The sequence below is a fragment of the Pyrgilauda ruficollis genome, unplaced genomic scaffold, assembly GCF_017590135.1.
Source record: "Pyrgilauda ruficollis isolate IOZ18807 unplaced genomic scaffold, ASM1759013v1 scaffold84, whole genome shotgun sequence".
In the NCBI taxonomy this organism is placed as follows: Eukaryota; Metazoa; Chordata; class Aves; order Passeriformes; family Passeridae; genus Pyrgilauda; species Pyrgilauda ruficollis.
Genome location: NW_024530377.1, coordinates 2,401,056 through 2,420,809, shown reverse-complemented (window position 1 = coordinate 2,420,809; position 19,754 = coordinate 2,401,056). Strand labels below are relative to the sequence as shown.

The window sequence follows — 19,754 nt, the reverse complement described above, 5'->3', positions numbered from 1 at the left end:
GGGCCGGGGCGGGCGCGGCGGCCGCTCCGAGCGCTCCTGGGGCGGCGGCGGTGGCTGCGGCCCCGCCGCCTCCTCCTCCTCCTCCTCCGCCGCCGCCTCCTCCAGGCCGCCTGTTCTTTGTTACAGCGGCCGGGAGGGCGGTAGCGAAGGGGGCGAGGCGGGTCCGAGGCAAAACCCGGCGGAGCCGCTCCCGGATCCTGGGCCCCGACGGGCTCCGGGCGGCGGCGGCGGCGGCGCGGTCCCTGAGGGGCGGGCGCGGAGCGGGCGCGGGGCGATCCCCGCGGGCTCGGCCGGGCAGGGCACGGAGCCGTGGCGGCCACGGGGATGCGGGGCCGGGAGCGCCTCGGCTTGGCCGCAGGGGGTTGGGGATGGAGCGGGGTGGGAGCTCCCAGGTGCGAGGGCGTGATCCAGAGGGAAGAGGCTGGCAGGAGGAGGAGGAGGAGGAGGAGGGAGGTGCGGGGATGCTGTCCTGCCCTGGCGTGTGCCCTGGGAGAGGGTGCGGCGGGCGCCCGAGGAGACAAAAGGAGCAGAGCCGCGGTCTGCGGGGCTTCGCACGCGTGACATTTTCTGCAGTACGCTCGTTTTCTGCTCAGGGCCATTAAACTTTGCGTGCAGTTTATTCACACCATCGCGGGAAGTGCTGGGAAGGGCAGGTGGCGCAGACCCCGCCAGCTGCTGTGTTACTCCATGCCCCCCTGCCCTAGAAATCGTGTCTCTCCTCAACAATAATTGATAGAATGGCCCTAATTTTTTTTTAAGAAATACGGCGCTTCACTGTAGTTTACCAGATGTTCTGCAGTTCCTTTGAGCGGCAGCATGAACAAGTTCTACTACATCATGAGGAAAACTGCATTTTTAAGCGCATCCTTCCACATACGTATGTGCAGCACCCATCTGCTTGTGCTCTCAAGTTATTCACACTCATAGAAGCCCATTCTCAGACTGAAGAAAGGGCAATTTTAATTCTACCTTGTTGATCATTAAGTTCAAACACAGATTTTCAGGCATTCCGTTAATTTTTCTGACCTACTTTTTTAAAAAAAACCCATTAGCAAGATCAACTTAGCACTTGAGCCTGATTTCTTTCTTCAGCAGTTTATAAGGAGAAAGTGTGATCTTACATCCGTTCTTAAATTTTTAAAGCTCAAGTGGTTCCCTGACAGTGTCTTTGCACACACTGGGCTGCAAGCAGGTACCTGTGATGCTGCAGCTCCTCGGTATTTTAATTTGGGTACCCTCAAGTTCCAGATGTGCTCCAGGGTTTGTGTTGCAGCTGGAATTTTTGTGCGTAGTTGTGTGGCTTTACTCTCAGGCATAAAGTCACTCATCTCATTATAAAAGCCAGAAAAGGTAGTTTTATGCTCTTTTAGTGCCATCAGAATTAGGCTTTGTACCTAGTCTAATTTTGTCTGTGTGGCTTTTCTCCTGATTATTGACTGCTAATGATTTATGTAAAAAAATACCTGGAACTCCCAGAAGCTTTGCAAGACGAGACCAGAATTAGGAGCAGTGGGATGAGTGACTTCATGGAGTATTTATCTGTTACAAATGTTTGAAAAGAAAAAAAAAAAAAAAAAAAGGCCCATAGCAACAGCAGATGAGGGCAAAAACAATCCTGCAGCCTGTCTTCAGTGCCATCGTGTGAGTGGCACATCGTGACTCTGTTTACCAGCTGCAGCGGGTGCCGTGGTGTCATTTGTTTGAAAAACCCCTGGGAAATAGAGCTGAGATCAGGGAGGAGGAGTTGGAAAGCGCACGGGTGAGGTAAATCAGAGCTGTAAAGCAGGCAGCAGTGTTTATTTGGGAGCGAGGGGTGAGGATGGATCGGGAGTGTTGGGAGTGCAGAGCACCAAAAGTCCTTGCTGCAGAGAGGGAGCTGCGCTAATGCAGATCGCCGAGGCTGCGTGAGGCACCTGTGAGGGCCCTTCACGCTTCCTCCCATCACCTTGAGCAACGCTGATGATTTCTCCACCTCTTTGATGCTATTCTCATCTGAAGGCTCCTGTAATGTCACTTGTCTCCAGTCTGTTTGCCAAGGATGCAACGTCCCAGAGGGTGAATGCCTTTGGTGGTGTGGCTGCACTGTGCTTCTGAACCATTGACCAAGGCTATTATTTGTTAATTCAGCCATATTTAGGATTAAAGTTGTGTCACAAACTATCTAAAAACAGCTGGGCATACCCCTCTTGAAATAGTGCAAAGCATCAAAAAAAAAAAAGTGTGCTTAAAAAGCAAAGCAAACCATTTTTGAAATCAACTTACACCGCTTGTTTTTGCAGCGTTGTGCTTGAACTCCCCTAAGTACCTGTTGCATTGTTCACCTTGCTTTCAGGAAAAGAGCTTTTGGGGAAATTTCCTGAGTTGCTGTTCATGTTCTGCATTGGGCTTTTGTATAAATGTTTGTTCTGTTATTTGAGCTTAGTCCCCAAAAGCTGAATCCCAGAAAGGCCCAGCTTGTGCCACGGATGGGGAGTGTTTGCCCCTTGCAGCAGTGAGTCTTAGGGAGGGATCCTGCTGCTGACAGCTGGAGTTGGGGAGGGCAGTGCTTGAAGAGTCCTGATCCTGAGTGGTTCCTGTGCTCCCACATTTCTGGCTTGACTTTTGTTGCTGGAGTAGCAAATGCTTTTATCTATTTTCAAACAGGGCTCTGCGAGTTTGGTGTGTCATGTTTTCTCTCCCTCTCACGGATTCAGGCTCTTACTCCTTTCTGTCATCCTCTTGGCCAATACACTTGCTGTTTTGCAGCCTCACCTCTCTCAGACTTGGGCCATGATCTTCATGTTGCTTTGCATCTCTTCTGGGGCATTGGAAAAATTTCTTATTTGAGGAGGAGAGCATTTTTTTTTGGGTAGAAAAGGGAAAAACTGTCTTCTAGGTCTTGCTCATATTGTGGTCTTAGCCATACATAATCAGACTTTGTGCCAACCATAATTTAATTGTTGAGGGGCAGTAGTGTTCATGCAAGTTTTTAATACAGACTCACACTAATGAAGTGAATATAGATTAACCTCATTTAACTGTGAAATCAAATTGGTTAGTTACCATTTCACAGAGGACTAGTGACAGAGGCAGGATTTTATTTCCCCAGGTTTTCTGGTGCTCAGTGCCACAATACACCTTTGCCTCTGGAAGAGATCTGTGACTGTATGTGCAGTTTTTAAGATTACTGTATTTAGTAAATAAGTAACCTGCCTTTCAGAGATATTTTTTTAAACTACTGGTTTAAATAAAATGTTGCACTGGGCCTTGTTCCTGCAGTGGTTGCTGCTGACCTGGATTATCCTCTAGCCCTGTGTGTTCTGGGGCTCCACAGGAGTTTTTTACAGGGTATGCAGGAGGGGCTGGAAGTTTGTCAGAGATGGGGGAACAGCAGGAGACAGCATTTCCTCACAGAGAAATGTCTGAGAACCCACAGACATTGAGGCTTCCTTGGTAGTGATGTCTGCAACACATGTAATGATACAGCAGTCTCTGGGGCTTTTAAAAAACTAAAATTTCTTTAATTTTCCATTGATACTCCTGCAGGGACATTAATGTGTTTGGGTGGGCTCTGGGTCAGTCAGCATCATTACTTCACAAAGGGATGTTTATATGATACAGAAAGTAAAAGTCAATTCAGAACTAACTTTGTCTTTTGTATTTTGGCAGGTTTAAAATAATGGCTGAAGATGGCAGTGAGGAGATTATGTTTATTTGTAAGTATTAGAAAAAGGATCTAACTCTCACTGTGTGTGATTTATCTACTCAGAATGCTTGAAATTAAAGACTAAACCAGACTTAAGATTTTCTTTAGAAAAATTGCTCTTTGAGAAGGAGGCTCAAACAGCTAATGGGTGAATAGAGGGGAGGTTGTGTAATTTAAGCATACACATTCTGATGCTGTTGGCAAACACACAATGAAACCTCTGAATGTGAGTTAGCAGCACAGCTTTTTCATGGCTGAAGTGAGATTGAAGGTCTAGCACTCGTGTAAGCCCTTTGTTTATACAACCAGCTCTAGCAGCCAGGGGTGTCTGGGGATAACTCTGACCTCTGGCCTGACTTGGGGATCTGCACCTCCACAGCAGGGCCAGGCAGACTCATAATTCCTTCAGAACAAGCCCAGTTTGAGATGCACCAGCTGCCCTGGCAGGTTTCACTCGTGGCATTCACTGCCTGTGCTTCTTGCTGTGCCCTCTGTGTAACCCTGAGTGCCAGGCTGGGCTCTGTGACCGGGATCCAGGCTCCTGGGGTGGGTGAGGAAAGGCTGCAGCAGGGCTGTGCCCAGGCTGGGCAGTGTCCCACACTTGTGGCAGCTGGGCTGGCAGGCTTGGGTCCCACACTAATCCTCTCCTTTGTCAGCAGCCTGGACGTGCAGGACCTGATGTAAAGGTGGAAAAGAGTTAAGGGCTGTAGAGTCCTTGTGTGAGCAGAGAGGGCCCAGATGTTGTGGATCCAGTCAGGGTGGAGCAGAGTGGAGCACATCCTGGGTTTTTGGATCCGTAGTATTTTACCTCTGATGGTTCCACAGCTGCATTTATGGCAACTCTCAGAAAGTTCAATTTTCTCCCTCCACCAGCTTCCTTCAAAAATAGTGTTGACTCTTTGCATTTTTACTGAGATGCAGATACCAGTTGTGGTATACCACTAGTGGATACCTTATCTTTCCCTTCATAAAAAGATTCTGGTGGACAGCAAAAAGAATGGGGATGTAATGCCACTCCTAATTAGATGAAGGTGTCACAGAACATGATTTTCTCCTTTCCAGTGGGGGCTGTGGTCACTGAGCTTTTTCTTGTGCTCTCTGCAATTAGTTTTTCCCACGGGATATGGGGACTGTTTATGTTCTGAAAAGTGAGTTGCTATAAATGACACTGTGCACTCCCAATAATAAACATCCTTGAAAATGTATTTCATAGACAAGAGAATTTTTAGATTTTTTTTTATTAATTGTGTGGGGTATTTTATTATTGTTATTTCCATGCTTGGTTTTGTGTTTCTCCTGTGGCTGTAATCTCTTGAAAGTATCACATGTGGTGGGTGTAACAGCTTTGGGGAATGGCTGCTGGAGGGCATCCCTTGGATACTGAGCTGTGCCACACAATGTCATTGTCATATTCCCCTGGCTTTGGTCATTCCTCTGCAGAGGAGTGAGAGGAATGTGTGGCTTATTCCTGCCTGCAGTTGTGGCCAGTGCTGTCTGCACCTTTCAGAGGCTTATCTTTGCAGAGTGAGGAATGCACTGATGCAGTCAGGAGACGAGGAAAATGACAAAGTGCTTTTTTCTTTGGACAGCAGAGCCTTTGGGAGAAGCTGTTACTCAGGCTATTCCTTCCTATCCCCTTGGTTATGACAACCCTTTATGGATGACAGTCCATTTCTTTTCAGCAGTCAGGTTTACACATTCCTCTGTCATTCCTCTGCCCTCTCTGGTTTGGGAGATCTGCTTTTAGCCCAGATTATTTCAATAATCAGTGAGCAGGGCAGCTGTAGGCTGAGCTTTGGTGCTCTGTGAGTAGTACTTGCCCATTTTTCTCTGGTACAATAACTCTGTGGTGCTGTACAGCAAGCCAGGCTGGGAAATTCCTTGTGCTGAAAAAATCCTGTGAAGAGCTGGTTGTTTCATTCCTTGGCTCACCAGAAGGCAGCACAAACATCTTGACAGGAGGCAGTGACCAGCCTTGGGGGCTGCACCAGCCAGAAATGCTGTTTGTCAAATATATGTATTTTTTCACTACTAAGCTGGTTTTGTTGCCAGAAGAAATGTGAAGCAGTTTGGAATCCCTTGTTTTAGAAGTCTTTTTGTTCACTGGGATGAATATCTGGTGGGGGGAGAAGCTTCCAGTTAGGAGCACAGTGTAGCTTTGCCAGAGGGGATACACCTTGGAATGACTTGGCTTTTGTCATGTCTTCCCCAAAAAAGGTGTAATGACCCTTACATTACACATTTTCTGGGGTTTCCTGAGTTCCCTTGTAAGCTTGGAGCTCAGATGCAAAAGGCACCACAGCAATATAACCCCTGTGTGATGATCTCCTGAAGCTGTGTCAGCAGCTGACCAGGCAGGGCAGTTTGACAGCTATTTTTTTTCACAGTGAAGCAGTGTATAAGCATTTGAAATCCTGTTAAGTTAGCTTATTTTAGAAAGCCTCAAATTATCCTCGTCTGAAAATTGTTTCTTAGGAACCACTCAGTTCTGGGTAATTTACAGCCACTTAAACTAAAAGTTAATTTAGCTAAGCTGACAGTGAATTAGGTGGCCGGAGTGTGTTGTGCAGCCAGCTGACTTGTCTGGAAAGGCACCAGGAGGTACCTTGGAGGTCTCTGTCCTGCCCTGTGGGTGAGAAGTGTGTGTGGCCAGGCAGAGCTGGGCTCTCAGGACGTGCTGGTGCCCTGCTGAGCCCTGTGCCAGTTCTGCTGCTGGTTCTGGGTTTGTGCCTCCTGTCACTGGAAGCACCAGGCTACCCAAGCTGTTCATAACAGCCCAGCTCCTGGGGAAGCAGTGATGTGGTTTTCTTTAGCTGCTGTGTGTTGCAGCACTTTATCTGAAGAATAATGCCGTCTTTAAGCAGAATATTTACTGTGGGTGTAAGGCATTTATTTTCATTTGTGAGAGAATTTAAACAATTGTCTTCTGATGGTACTGATCACAGTGTGTGTTATCTCACCTACACAGGTGCCAGCTATCCACTCTGTGTTCAATTATTTATGTTCTTTTAAGCAATATAAACAAATACCTGCCTCTCTACATATGTATTTTACCTGGTGGTAGGTTTCTTTTGAAAGAGAGAGGAAACTGTCTTACAAAAGTGTTTTCCACCAACCTTTTCTGTCTGGTTCCTTGCAGGGTGCGAGGACTGTCGGCAGTACCATGATTCAGAGTGTCCTGAGCTGGGCCCAGTGGTGACAGTCAAAGACTCCTTTGTATTGAGCAGGGCAAGGTAAGAAATGTTTGTGTTAATCCTGACTAACCCAACGCCCATATTAGTCCTTTAAAGCATATTTGCTGTTCAGTGGATGTCACGCTGACAGCTGGAAACTGAAGTCCCAGAGGATGACAGAAATCTATGGAAAGCACATGGCCTTGATTAAATAGAAAAATTGATGCACACACTTAAGTGCTGCACTGAATAGAAGCCAAAAAAATAACTTGCTGCTCATCAGGACTCGGTTTCTTTGCTGAGGTTCCTGGCAAGGAGTCAGGTGGTGCCAGATGGGATGATGACTTCTGTTGTGGTTGAGTACCTGCCCCTTTATCCCCCTTAGATACACCAGATTCATTCCAGAGAAGTGTGTGAGGATTTCCCATTCATGTGTATGAACTCTCTCATTCCTCCACATAGAAGCAAAACAAGTTGTTCTCATTATTGTGGGTTTTTCAAACGATTAGGGGTAATAGTTCTGTCAGCAAATCTGTGACAGCGCAGCAGAAACACTTGTGTTTGCCAAAAGAAACAAATAGACTCAATCTAGTTGGGAGAAAACAGCACTGAGTAGTGATTTTTACAGGGAAAGACAATCAGGCACTGTCAGCAAAATTCATATTAAGATGTAGAATGTAAAGCTAAGGAAAAGAACCAGCCATTGTGAAGGTGTAATACAGATCCAAAAAGGGAAGTGTTAATGTCCTAGGGTGACATCATGATGCTTGTATCCCCAGTTGTTTCCCAAACTGGTTGTGGGGAGGGGCCGTGTGCGTTTGCTTTCTGGAGGAGCCCCCTTTGGAGGTTTTCTCCCAAATTTGCCCTGAACCAGGACAGTTCAGATGGCTTTGTGTGTTACATAATGTGTGCAGGGCTTCCATATTTCCTCTTGGGAAGTGACAAGCAGAAAATAGGCACGTGGGCAGCAAGTCTGGCACATCCTGGCTGTGTAGGCCATGCTGTGTATTCCCAGCATCATTTTGTAACAAATACTGATGTGCTGGATCTGCCACCTGGGTACCACGACCCCTTGGCCAGGGCAGGATGCTCTTGGTGTCCCACCAAGTACAGTGGCTGCACCTGTGCAGGAGCTGTCCCTGCTTTTCTTTGCCTTCCCAGAAGAGGAATTTCCCTGCAGTTCCTGCCAGGCACTGCCTTCCTGTGCCTGGAAACCTGCCCTGGATGATCCCCTCCAGCAGCTGTTAATGCTTAACAGCCCTGACACTACAGGTGCTTGAGGGTAATTTAAAAATACCCGTTGGAATAATAGAAGCTGGCCAGGGGGGTGCTTTTATTATATACAAAAAATGGGCAGTGCAGTAAGTCTGTAGCCTGTACTACACACATTCCATGACAAACTGCTATTTCCTACGTTTTTTCTATTTTTTAACTTGTACTTTAATGTCCAGATGTTCCAACTGGGAATGTTTGCAAATATGGTGCATGCACTGGTTTTCAATCTCCTTTTGATGTGCAAATATAAAGTTTTCCCTAGTGGAAGTGTGGGCTGCTGGACCATAGACTTGAAAGCAGAACTTTAAATTGACTTTTTACAGATAAATTTATTTATTTTCCTGAAGAGTTTTCAGCTGAAATCAGGTAAGATAAGAAAAGGAAAGAAGAAATTTAATTGCAGCTTTTACATCTGGGGAGCAGTAACTGAAAATGAGTTATCTGAGGTTGAGGGCAGGTTTAACCACAAACTGGATATGAATCTTTTAAAAACAGTCTGCTTGCTTAACCACATTTGCTCTTCCCTCTGTCTTTTGAAAAGATAAAATGGATGCTTTATGGTTAGAAAAGAATTGTTGAGAAACATCTGCTGAACTTCTCTGTCTCTAACACTGCTGTATTTCAGACTGAAAGTATTTTGTTCAATTCATTTGCTTACCACTATGATTGCAATCTTTTTGTATTTCTCTTTATCTAGGCAGTAAAGCAGTTTTGCCAGTGTCAACCTCTGCAGGGTACTCAGTAGCCTGTCTGATTATTTTTAGCTTTTCATTTGTTAGCCCAGACATAAAAAACCAGAATTGCATTTGGTTTGTAAAACCAATACCGTGGGGCCAGTCAACATGAATTTTTGGGAAGATGTTCTCTGTGTATTATACATAGTTACAATACTTGCTACATGTAGTTCTTCCCAGAAGCTTGTTTGGGAAAAGAGAGAGGCTGGGAGCACAGAACACTTGTGTTAAACACTGACTTCTTTCTTCCATGGGTTCCTGCAGTGCATAACTGTTACTGGACAAGGTGGTGTTCAGCCAAAGGTTGAACTTGCTGATCTCAGAAGTCTTTTCCAACCTAATCAGTTCTGTGATTTATGTTTGTTTTTTTTTTTTTCTCAATTCTCTCTTAAATTTTTAGATCATCTCTACCTTCTAATTTGGAGATAAGACAGCTGGAGGATGGGATTGAGGGAGTGTTTGCTCTGACTCAGCTGGTGAAACGTACCCAGTTTGGCCCCTTTGAATGCAAGAGAGTTCTCAAGCTGGAGAAAGAATCAGTTTTTCCCCTGAAGGTAAGACACAGAACTTGTAAAGCAATGAATAGCAAGGAGTCAGTTTTACCTGTCATGAATTAATGCTGGCTGACACTATGAAAACAAAGATATGAAGGGGGGTTATTTGGAACATGTTTTAGGTGTGCCCTGTAAGAGATGAGCTAAACAAACATTCTCTGGGCAAGGAACAGAAGAACCAAACTAGAAGCTCAGTTCTTTTAATGAGTCTCTTCAATTTGATTGAATTTTCCTAATGATCCACATATGCATTAGGTTTATGGAACATGCAGAATAAGTGGGGTTTCTTCTGTCTTGCATTTGTTTTATTCCTTTCTTGACAAGTTTTGGTAGGAAAAATGCTACATTAAGAATGCAATTCGGTCTTAGTTTCCACTAATACCTAACTCAGAAGTAAAGATTTAGAAGAGTGCCTTGGGCTATTTGGATACCCTTCCACTCACGTATGCAGTAATTTTTTGGGAAAGTGGTGGCTATAGCAAGAATTCTTGGGATTATTTTGTTCAGTTTGTTCCCATCTTGCTCCTGGTTGTCTGTCTCATCTGAAGATGCGACTAAGTGCAAGATGCCTGATGAGGCTTGCTTCATCCCTGGTGCCCATTGAAAAGAAACCACTGCAAAAGCAGAAAATCATTTATTTCCCCTTAACTTTGTATCATTTCTCAGGGTTTTTATTCTGTGCACATTTTGCTTGGCAGGTGTTCCAGAAGGAAGGGCCCTTGGTGTATTTTGACACCACAAACGAAGATGATTGCAACTGGATGATGATGGTGCGCCCGGCCACCGAGTATGAGCATCAAAACTTAACAGCCTTCCAGCATGACAATGACATTTACTTCACCACCTGCCAGGACATCCCCCCAGGAACTGAGCTGAGAGTGTGGTATGCAGCTTTTTATGCCAAAAAAATGGAAAAGCCAGTGCTGAAGGAGGTCACGAGTGTTGCCAATGGTATGTGTGGGGAACTTTCTTCCTTCCTAAGGGCCCAGTGCTGGCAGGGACTGATAGTCCCTGGTTGTTGGAGATGGCAGTGCTGTTTATCCAGTGGGTTCTTATCCTCTAGAGACAGGCCAGCCTGCACATGTGGGTGCCCTGCAAGGGGAAAGTGTAGATTCTTCACCATGATACAGTGAGTTTTTTTTAAAACAGGTGGCTTAGTTAATGGTTCAGCCTCTTCAGAGTGGACAGACTGGATATCCTTAACTAAAGATTTGGTGTATCAAATCATTTGTATCAAATTATTTCTGGGTAGAACTGCAGAGGAGCTCAGTTATCAGAGAAATCTGTATACAGATTTGATAAAGAAGCCATTTTCAGTTGCAGTGAAAATGGTTTGGTTTTTCACAGAACTATTACACAGTTCTAAAAAACTAGACTTCTCTTAAGCAGCCTCACGTGGGACCCACTAGAGGAAGATCCACGTGGCTGTGCATTAGAAAGAAAGGCAGCAGATATTTTAGAATCTGAATTAGAATTGCCACAAGTTCCAGTCTTTTCCCCTTTGTTTTCTCCTACTTTTCCATTTCTACAGCTGAAAGGCAAGGTCCTTTAGCATTGCAAGGGTGTTTTCTTCCTGCTCTTGAGCTGGGAGTTCTCCCTGGCTGTTATTACTCCTCTGCTGGGTATAATTTGGGGTGACAAATTTGGGAAGAGGCCATTGCCACCAGTGTCAGCTTTATGGCTGCCCTTGATCCTAAGCAAAGTCTCAAATGCTGCAGCTGAATCAATGCAGTTGACATGTTTCTGAGGTCTGAGCTGTTTCCAGTTGGTATTAGCTGAGAGGTTTCATATTTTCCCTCTTTAATTTAACCTGTGCATGCATTTTTTTGGGGATTATGGATATTTAAAAATACTGTTGAAGTATGCCCTGCACTCTCTGTTCAGCACTTCACAGTACACTCCAGAATATTTAAGGCACAATAATAATATTAAGGGTGAGATTCAGCTATAAGAATGCCCTGGTTAAAATTTTCCATGAGAATGTCATTTGCAGGCCTGTTAAAGAATTAAACTTTCTGACTGTGGTTACTGCCCTCAGCACAGAGCAAGGGTCAAAGGGTCTGGGCAGTAAAGAAAATTAACTCTTTTTCCTCTTCACAGATACATCCTTGGTAGCAATGGAGTCTGATAAAGAGGGGAATAATAAGGTCTCTTCAGAACCTTCATCTGCTGTCTTACCCCATAAAAAAAACAAGAAATCCAGCATACTAGCAGCTGATCCAGCAGGTATGCAAAATTACAGTGCTCTTAAGGAAGCTAGAGGACAGATACAGGTCTGCAGAGCTGTTAGGTGTAACACTCCTATATGTGTATTATGGATATATAACTTCTGGCAAATACTAATTTAGAGAGGATTTGAAAGCCTGAATTTTTCTTTTCATTTTTGTGGGCACAGTGCTTAAAGTACATACACGGGATAAAAAGTGACAGAGGGGCCAATAAACTTTTTGGTAGATTGCTTTCATGAAAACCACAAATGTTCCTGACTTTGGAGATGGTTAGTGTTGGGGTGGGGGCAATTCCCAAGAAAATCTCCATTCTGCCTGTGCAAAGTAATTCAAATGATCAGGCCAAGCTCTAGAAGAAAATATTTCAAATATTTGGAAATGACAAGAACGCTGGCCATCCCCAAATTACAATAATACCACAGGATATGCCAGTATTAGAGCTCAGACTGTTCTCAATTACAGAAAGTCAAATTTCAATAATCTTATAAGCAATACATATCCTCTTGGCAAAGAACACATGGCTGAGGAAATGCCTGGTAGTGTCACAGGAACTCTGTCCCAAGGATCCATTATGAAGCAGTGCTCCCCCCACCAGTCTCTGCAGAGTGAAACAGTGAAATTAAGAACCCACTTAACACAAATTTGAGAAATTACACTCAGAATACACAAGATCAAAAGAAAACCATTCTAAGTCTGCTCTTTGAGAGGTTATTTTCCTAAACTTTGCTTATTAAAAGTAGCTGGGAGGAAAGGAGGGGAGTTGTTGCAGACATGTACAGAGCAGTTGATCAGAGGATCCATTTGTCAGCTTGGGTTCTGTCACAGCCAAACTGTGAAGTTGACTGAGGACTTGTCTTTCAGTTTGGCATTATTGATTTTTCCAGAGGGAGAATGAAAAATTGGAAAAGCCCCTCTTACATCCTTCACCCTACTGCCTGAAAGTCCAGCTTCAGTAGAAACAAATGCTGCCTATGACATTTTGGGAACCCTGAGGTGTTCCCACTGATTTGGTGCTTCCAAAACCAAATTTTCTTCTTTTGATCCTGTTTGCCTCAAGTCATAGCAAGCAGTTGCCAGCTGTCAGATCTGTGGTTCCAAGTCAGCCAGGTTGCCCTGCAGCTGCCCTGGAAGCCTGGGGAAGTGGGAACTTAAGAAGGACCTGAGTCTTCCTGACAAACCAGTACAAGGAGAAGGGAAGTGCAGAGTCAGGCACAATTAACTTACACAGAATCTTGGTTTGCTGCTTTTGTCCTCATGGACAGAGACCTCAAGCCTTTATGTAGCCTCTGAAGAGGGAATTTTTGTTGCTGTATTGCCAAGTGATTTCTTATTAATTTATTTATTGCAGCATGGATGAGATCACACCTCTGTAGTGTAGAGTGTTGAATGTATCTTGTGGTAGGGAATAGTTTGGTTCAAGATCCAGCACTGAAAAGAAGGAAGAACTTTACTGTCCCTTTACAGATGGGGTCCTCAGGCAGACAGAGATGAGCTGGCATGTAATGACCATCTTGGAAATCTGAGGCACAATTTGAATTCCATGTGCTGCCCTTCACTTACCCTGACTTCAGTGTCATCCTCCTTCTCTGCAGGAGGAGTCTTATTCAGCTTTTTGTGTGCCAAAAAAATCTCTGAATCAGTCCAGATTTATCAGATCCTCTTGACAAATTCAAATATATCATCTAAGGACTGAAATACAAAGGACTGTGAAGAGTTACTCTTCCTATTTTATTTTTTTTAATCCAGTTTCATTTTTGCCCTAATTTCTTCACCTTTCTTGAGTTGATGTGTTAATTAAAGTATTAGTATGGTGATTTCATAGCGCATCTAATTAATGAAACTGCTGAAACCCAAGTTTTCATTGTCCTCACCCTTACTTCCATTAATCCAAATGTTCTTACTCTGCAATGCCCTTCACAGAGGTTTCTCCTGCTTCTGTACTCAGCTAATCCATAAGAAGACTGGTAACTCTGGTTTTAAAGGTGCTAAAAATTGCTTTATGCCATGCCTTTTATGAACACAGTTCTTTAGAAAGTGATAAAGGAGCCCTGAGGATTTTACAAGGGCACTGATATTCTCTCCTGGCATCATTTATGTCTTCGGATAGTTCAACTCTTCATGTTTGGAGAATCCTGAAATGGCCCCCCAGGGGCCTCTTGCTGCTTAAATTGTACCTTGTGATACTCAGGGAGTTACTGCAAGATAAACAAAGCTACAGGGGTTTACCACCTCCCTATTTCCAGTGTGTTTCAGTATTTCTTGTTGTGATTTAGTGAACACTCCAGAAGGCAGTGGAACAGCAGAAGCAAAGCCCAACCAGTGGACGTGTAAAGTGTGTTCATCTGCTTTCCAGGAGCCCCAGCTGCTGACAGGTAGGAAGTGCTAGAAATTCATGGGAGAGCACTGAGAATCATCAGCAGAATTCTGCTCTCCCATGGCTGTGAAGCCATGCACCATCCACGGTGCAGCAAGATAACAGTTTTAAATTTTGTGTTCCTTTAAGGAAAGCAGTAGTAGGGAAGGTAGAACAAGGATATTTTGGATGTTTTGACCATGGCAGTGTTGAGTCTCTGGACAAACAGCTGTAATGTTGAATCTAGAAGAAATAAAACTGTGATCTAGAAGATGATGTGACTGTCAGGAAAATCAAAGATAGGGAGCTGCATGAGCAGTGTAAAGGTCAGTGATGCCAGGTTATACTTTGTGATGTTGTCCATCTGGTATTTATGGCACAGATTTAGTAAGGGTAATGAAGTACATCTTTTTTTCTGCATTTCATTTACAGCTATTTTATGCAGTTTTTCAGAAGAGCTTAAAATTATTTAGAAGCTTTGGCCATTTGATGAATCTTTTTTGAAAAGGGGACTTCGGTCAGTAAGTAACTTGGGGATTTGGAAAAATGTACCCATTATTACAAACACAAACTTTTTACTGTGATATCAACAGATCTCCTTAAAATTAAGTTCTTGTGACTGTTGAATAAACTGTAGGCTTTGATTTTTGAAGGTATTTGACTGCTTTTGAAATAATTAGAAGTAAGTCACTGCAAAGTAAAATGGACCTGATAGATGAGCTTCAGCTAGTTCCATTTGAGTATTTTAAGGATCATTTCTTCCTTACTCTCCTGTTCTTCCCTATCCACCCAGAGCACTTGCTGAGTCACCTGGAACAAGCCAAAGGTGCCCCCCCAAGCAGCCAAAATGATGCTGAGAAAGCAGCAGAGGCTGTGCCAGCAGATCAACCAGTGACAAGTGATGCAGCCAGTGGCAGCACAGACTCGAGGAGAAAGGCCAGGAGGGGAAGAAAAGCCAAAACAGCAAAAGTAGAAACGCCTCTTGTCATTGATGAAGAGAAAGATTCTGCAGGTAAAACGGAAATCTGGAAAATGCCAAGCAATATATCTGCTTATATATCTGTGATGATGCCTTTGCAGAAAGGCCTAAAAAAGCAGCAGAGACAAGATGGAAGTTTTTAGTTAAATCATTAAAGCTGCCAATTTACAAGTTTTGTTAGTTATTTCTGAGGGCCTTGAAGGCAGCACCTACAGCCAGTCACCTGTCTTCTTCTGTGATGGTTTGTAGAGAGCCCCAGAGAAACACAGGGTATGAGAACTGCAAGAAAGAACAGGAGAGGAAGCATCCCTCCTCTCAAGAGGACAAATCTTTGTCTACCTCAAGTTTAGTTTAGAAAGGGCTTTACATTTCTTGAAGGGATGTTCTAATAGGAAATTTCATCATGCTTGGTCAACTGACCCTTCAGTAATAGCTTGGAAGGGTAAGAAGTTAGAAAAAGGTGAGATGTCCCTGCCTGTGGCAGGGGTTTGGATTAGATTTTTAACAGTCCCTTCAAACCCACACTGTTCTATGATTCTTTGAATTCTTCCCTTGTGGACAATTGATTTGTCCAGTGCCACCTCTTATTACAAATTCTGCATTTGAGGTTTTGCTTCCAGCTGTCCACATTATTTGTGTGTATGTATTTCTTTGGTGTGTGTGCAGTGGAACGTGTGGCTGACGCTGTCACTGAGGTCCCTCCAGAGGAGGTGGCCCTGCCTCCAGTTCCAGAGGAGAGGATTATGGATCTGGTTTTAGGAAGGATGCCCAGCACCACAAACAGCATCAGCCCAGTGACAAAGTAAGTGTTCTGGGATGCACAATTTCCTCTCACTTGTATCTAAGATGATGTAGCGTGCAACAGTTCTGCTCAACTTCTGGGCACACAGATGCTCTTTTTTATCAGCATAAAATTGTGTGGTGCTGCTGTTGCTGCTTCAAGAGGTGCCACTTGTACACTGGTAGGATTTTGGAACACAACATAAATGAAAATTTCTTTTTTCATCCTGATACTGCTTTTATTCTGTGTTTCCAAAAGCCTCCTGCAGCTGCAAGGTGAAATTTACTCCTATTGAATGTTAGTGATAAGACAGGCAAAGAGATTTTTTCCTTTCAGAATATGTTAATCATTATTATTATTATTATTCAGTCTTGCTTGTAATCTTAGCTCATGAATGACTTCATGTTGATTTTGCTGTGATACTCCAGATTTTGAGCAGTAGGAGGGGAAAACTTCAGTATAACAGAAGCTCAGGGAGACTCTTAAGTGTCACGTGATTAATTCAGATTCTTTTATGGCTTTTTGTCTTGGCAAAATTGGCCTTTTGCATATTTTTTTTTAATAATAGAGTACTCAATTTTTATGAATTAACTAGTAATGGTATGCATTGAAGTCCTTAGCAGACACAGAGCAATGAAAAAGGCATTTCAGCAGGTGGTTGTGCTGGGAAATGGCACAGTGCTGCTTGGCACCCTGCTGCCCTCTGCCCAAATACAGCTTTTACGTGGGGGCTGCCAAACTTCCTAAGCTGAGCTAGTGCTGATGTTTTCAGAGTGGAACAGATCCTTTCTGTCCCTCTGAGGGGCCTGCAAAGAGAATCTCTGCTGCTGCTTTTTGCCTCGTTGTTTCTGGGTGAAGAAAATTTGGAATGAATGACATGTGCAGCTTCCAGGGGGTGTCCAGGGGAGCACCTTGGAGCAGGGGAATCTCCATCCATCCCCTCCCTCCTGCCAGGAGCTGAGTTTAACACTCCTCTAGTTTTGCTAGCTGGTGGAACTCTATTACAACCTGTGGGCTAGCTTTCAGTCCCTGCCTTTCTCTCTAATCCAGTAGGTTTGCTCATCACCAAAACACCATGTCCCTCAAAAGAAGTTTAATTCTCTCCAGTAGACACGGGATTCGGAGGAAGCTGATAAAGCAGCTGGGGGAGCACAAGAGGGTCTATCAGTGCAGCATCTGCAGTAAGATCTTCCAGAACAGCAGCAACCTCAGCAGGCACATCCGTTCTCATGGTGGGTTGGCTTTTCCCTTGCCTGGGCATTGATTTTCTGTCTTGGTTCCACTTTGGAGTTAAACAGCAGGGCCCGTTTTAAGTACTGGGATATGTATTTATAAGAGCTGGTTTTGCTTTTTTCTTTCTTTTAAGTCTCTCTAGGAAACTATTTTAATTTTTCATACCAAAGCATGAGAAGATAACTATTATCTATTAATAGGTAATGCAGAATTGAAGTTGAAAGTATTTAAAATTTGAATTAGGTACATATTTTAAATGAGGGCAAGGATGTGATGTTTTTTTTCCAAAGCTTTTATTGCCTTTAAATTGATACATAAATATCATCCCCACCTTCACAGGCACATGGGTAACATAGCTGTGTAAATGTCAGGAGTTTTTCCACCTGTGATCTGCAGTTCCAGGGTTCTGTGTCCTATTCTAAGGGTTCTGTGAAAAATCATCACTGAAAAAGGGTGGGAGAACTAAACCAAAATTGTTGGAAATGGTTAAAATCCACTTTAGATCTCCTGAAATACTAAATTTTTCATCACTAGCCTATATGTTTGCAGTTGCTTGTGCTTTGGTTTCCCCTGCCTTGCCTGGAGTTGGTTATTATCAATCACTGACTACTTCCCTTTCATCTTGATTGATCCCCTCAGGTGACAAACTGTTTAAATGTGACGAATGTGCAAAGCTGTTCAGCAGGAAGGAGAGCTTGAAGCAGCACGTTTCATACAAGCACAGCAGGAATGAAGTGAGTAGAAGGGGCTCTTGCAGGGTTTATGTGGAAAGGCACAGTGAGATTCCAGGTGTGAGCATGCCCTGCTCATGTGAGCAGTTATTCTATGTGAGTGAGAAAGGACAGAGAGAGGATGCTGACATCTTATCTTAGAATAATTGGCAGATTTGAAAAGTGATTTTGAGCATGTGCAAGCCCTTTTCCTGTAGAAAATTGCTTTCAGGCATCACTTCCAGCAAGACAAGCTGGAGTTAGCTGGACCTGCATGATACAGAGGTGAGATCTGACTTGAGTTATGCTGCTAAATAGTGTTGTTCCATTCTTGTTTGCTTCTCCTGTTTGGTATCTCCCCACTTAGCATTCCTTTAATGTGTGAACTCTGCCTTTTGATGCTGCCATAGAAACATTAAACACACCTGTAGTGGCACCTTATTAGTGACAATTTCCTTTGGTGCTTGGCACCAGGGTCCTTAACTCTCAGATTGCTGCCACCTCTTCTGGAAGATGAGTCAGATCACATCTTGCTTCTCAAACATTCTGTGTCTGTGGTGGACCAGGGGGATATCAGGGAGATAACTCCACATCCACACAGGAGCATGGTCTCTGGGGTTTTTTATAGCTCAGATGCAGGAACATGGCAGCATAATACAGCATCAGAATTTTCACCACTGTGTGAAATGCTCTCTTGAAGGATTAAAAATTGGAAAGGACAGAAAACTGAAGAGGTGTTTGAGGGTTAGAATTTCTCTCTCAGATGTGACTTGGCTTTTCCTGTTTGTGATGCTCAGGTGGACAATGAGTACAGATACAAGTGCACCACGTGTGAAAAGGCCTTTCGGATAGAGAGTGCATTGGAATTCCACAACTGCAGGACAGGTGAGAATGGATAACTGTGCCTCTGGGATCTCTGCTCCATTCTGGGAAGATGTCCCCAAATCCATCTCAGCAGAGAAACTATAGAAGGGGAGTAGGGATTTAAGTTTTTTCATCATCACAACAAGCAACCTGTTTTTTTGATAAGAAAAGTGTAACCAATAATCTGTAGAGCAGCACATCCCCTTAGGAATTGGGGAATTTTTTTTTGTATCTCCTGCTCATCTGTGTAATATCCTCACTGGTGTTTCCTTTGTTCACAGATAATCTGTCATCATCTCTGTTTAATTTTTTTCCCTGAAACTAAGTTCCACCTCACTCCTCTGAAACAGAGGAACTGGAAATAGGACCAGTATTCGTGGGATTACAGTTTTCTGGGATTACAGCTTTCTCCAGCTTTATACTTGCAGTAGTCTCTAGATGTTTTTTTCTTAGTATCACTCCAACCTGTGATTTTCTCCCATAGCTATCCCTTGTGCTTACTCATATTATTTCTGCTGTGATCTTATGCTCAGAAAATGACATCCTGGTTACTTTTATGGCCCCACAATAATGTTCAGTCCAGAATCACACAGGTAATTGCCCTTAGAGCATAGTGATGGATTCCTTGTTTAAAACCCAGATCCAGCAGAGGAACCACCTGTCTCACAAACATACAAACCCTGTTTCCAGCTGTAAAGAGCTGCATGGTTTTTCTTGCTTACAGATGACAAGACATTCCAGTGTGAGATGTGTTTCAGATTCTTCTCTACAAACAGCAACCTTTCAAAACACAAGAAGAAGCATGGGGATAAGAAGTTTGCATGTGAGATCTGCAATAAGATGTTCTACAGGAAGGATGTCATGCTGGAGCATCAGAGGCGGCACTTGGAAGGTAAATTTACTGCAGATCAACCTAATTATTTCTCCTGAAACAGCAGTGGAGGCGGGCAGGTTAAGGAAATGATAGTGTGGATTAGATCTTCTTGAATGGTGGCTGTCTTTTTTTTTTAATCAGTTACCTGATCAAGAGTTTCAAGTTTCAGAAAAATGGGGACATTTATGAAAAATAACAGTAGTGGGTCCAGATCTATGACAGTCATGTGGAAGTTGCATGGCTTATTATGCAGCAGTTTAGACTGGCTGATTTTAATTATGTATTTTTTTTCTTTGCATCCTATTCTTCCT

At 43.7% G+C, this 19,754-nt stretch overlaps 1 protein-coding gene across 7 annotated transcripts in view; it reads left to right on the top strand.

Moving 5' to 3' along the window:
- Positions 1–19,754, top strand: part of PRDM15 (PR/SET domain 15) — a 35,403-nt gene that overhangs the window by 218 nt on the left and 15,431 nt on the right. For 2 of the 7 annotated variants that reach the window (XM_041487763.1, XM_041487761.1), the window contains exons 1-13: positions 463–877; positions 3,649–3,695; positions 6,825–6,918; positions 9,268–9,421; positions 10,120–10,372; positions 11,522–11,647; positions 13,923–14,021; positions 14,796–15,014; positions 15,648–15,783; positions 16,813–16,994; positions 17,635–17,729; positions 18,503–18,590; positions 19,294–19,461. In XM_041487763.1, the coding sequence (XP_041343697.1) occupies positions 789–877; positions 3,649–3,695; positions 6,825–6,918; positions 9,268–9,421; positions 10,120–10,372; positions 11,522–11,647; positions 13,923–14,021; positions 14,796–15,014; positions 15,648–15,783; positions 16,813–16,994; positions 17,635–17,729; positions 18,503–18,590; positions 19,294–19,461 (1,750 nt within the window). In that variant the 5' untranslated portion in view covers positions 463–788. Of the gene's footprint in view, positions 1–462; positions 878–1,505; positions 2,056–3,648; positions 3,696–6,824; positions 6,919–9,267; positions 9,422–10,119; positions 10,373–11,521; positions 11,648–13,922; positions 14,022–14,795; positions 15,015–15,647; positions 15,784–16,812; positions 16,995–17,634; positions 17,730–18,502; positions 18,591–19,293; positions 19,462–19,754 lie in introns of those variants that run through there. The other 5 variants (XM_041487764.1, XM_041487762.1, XM_041487768.1 and 2 more) reach the window with 5 other exon arrangements.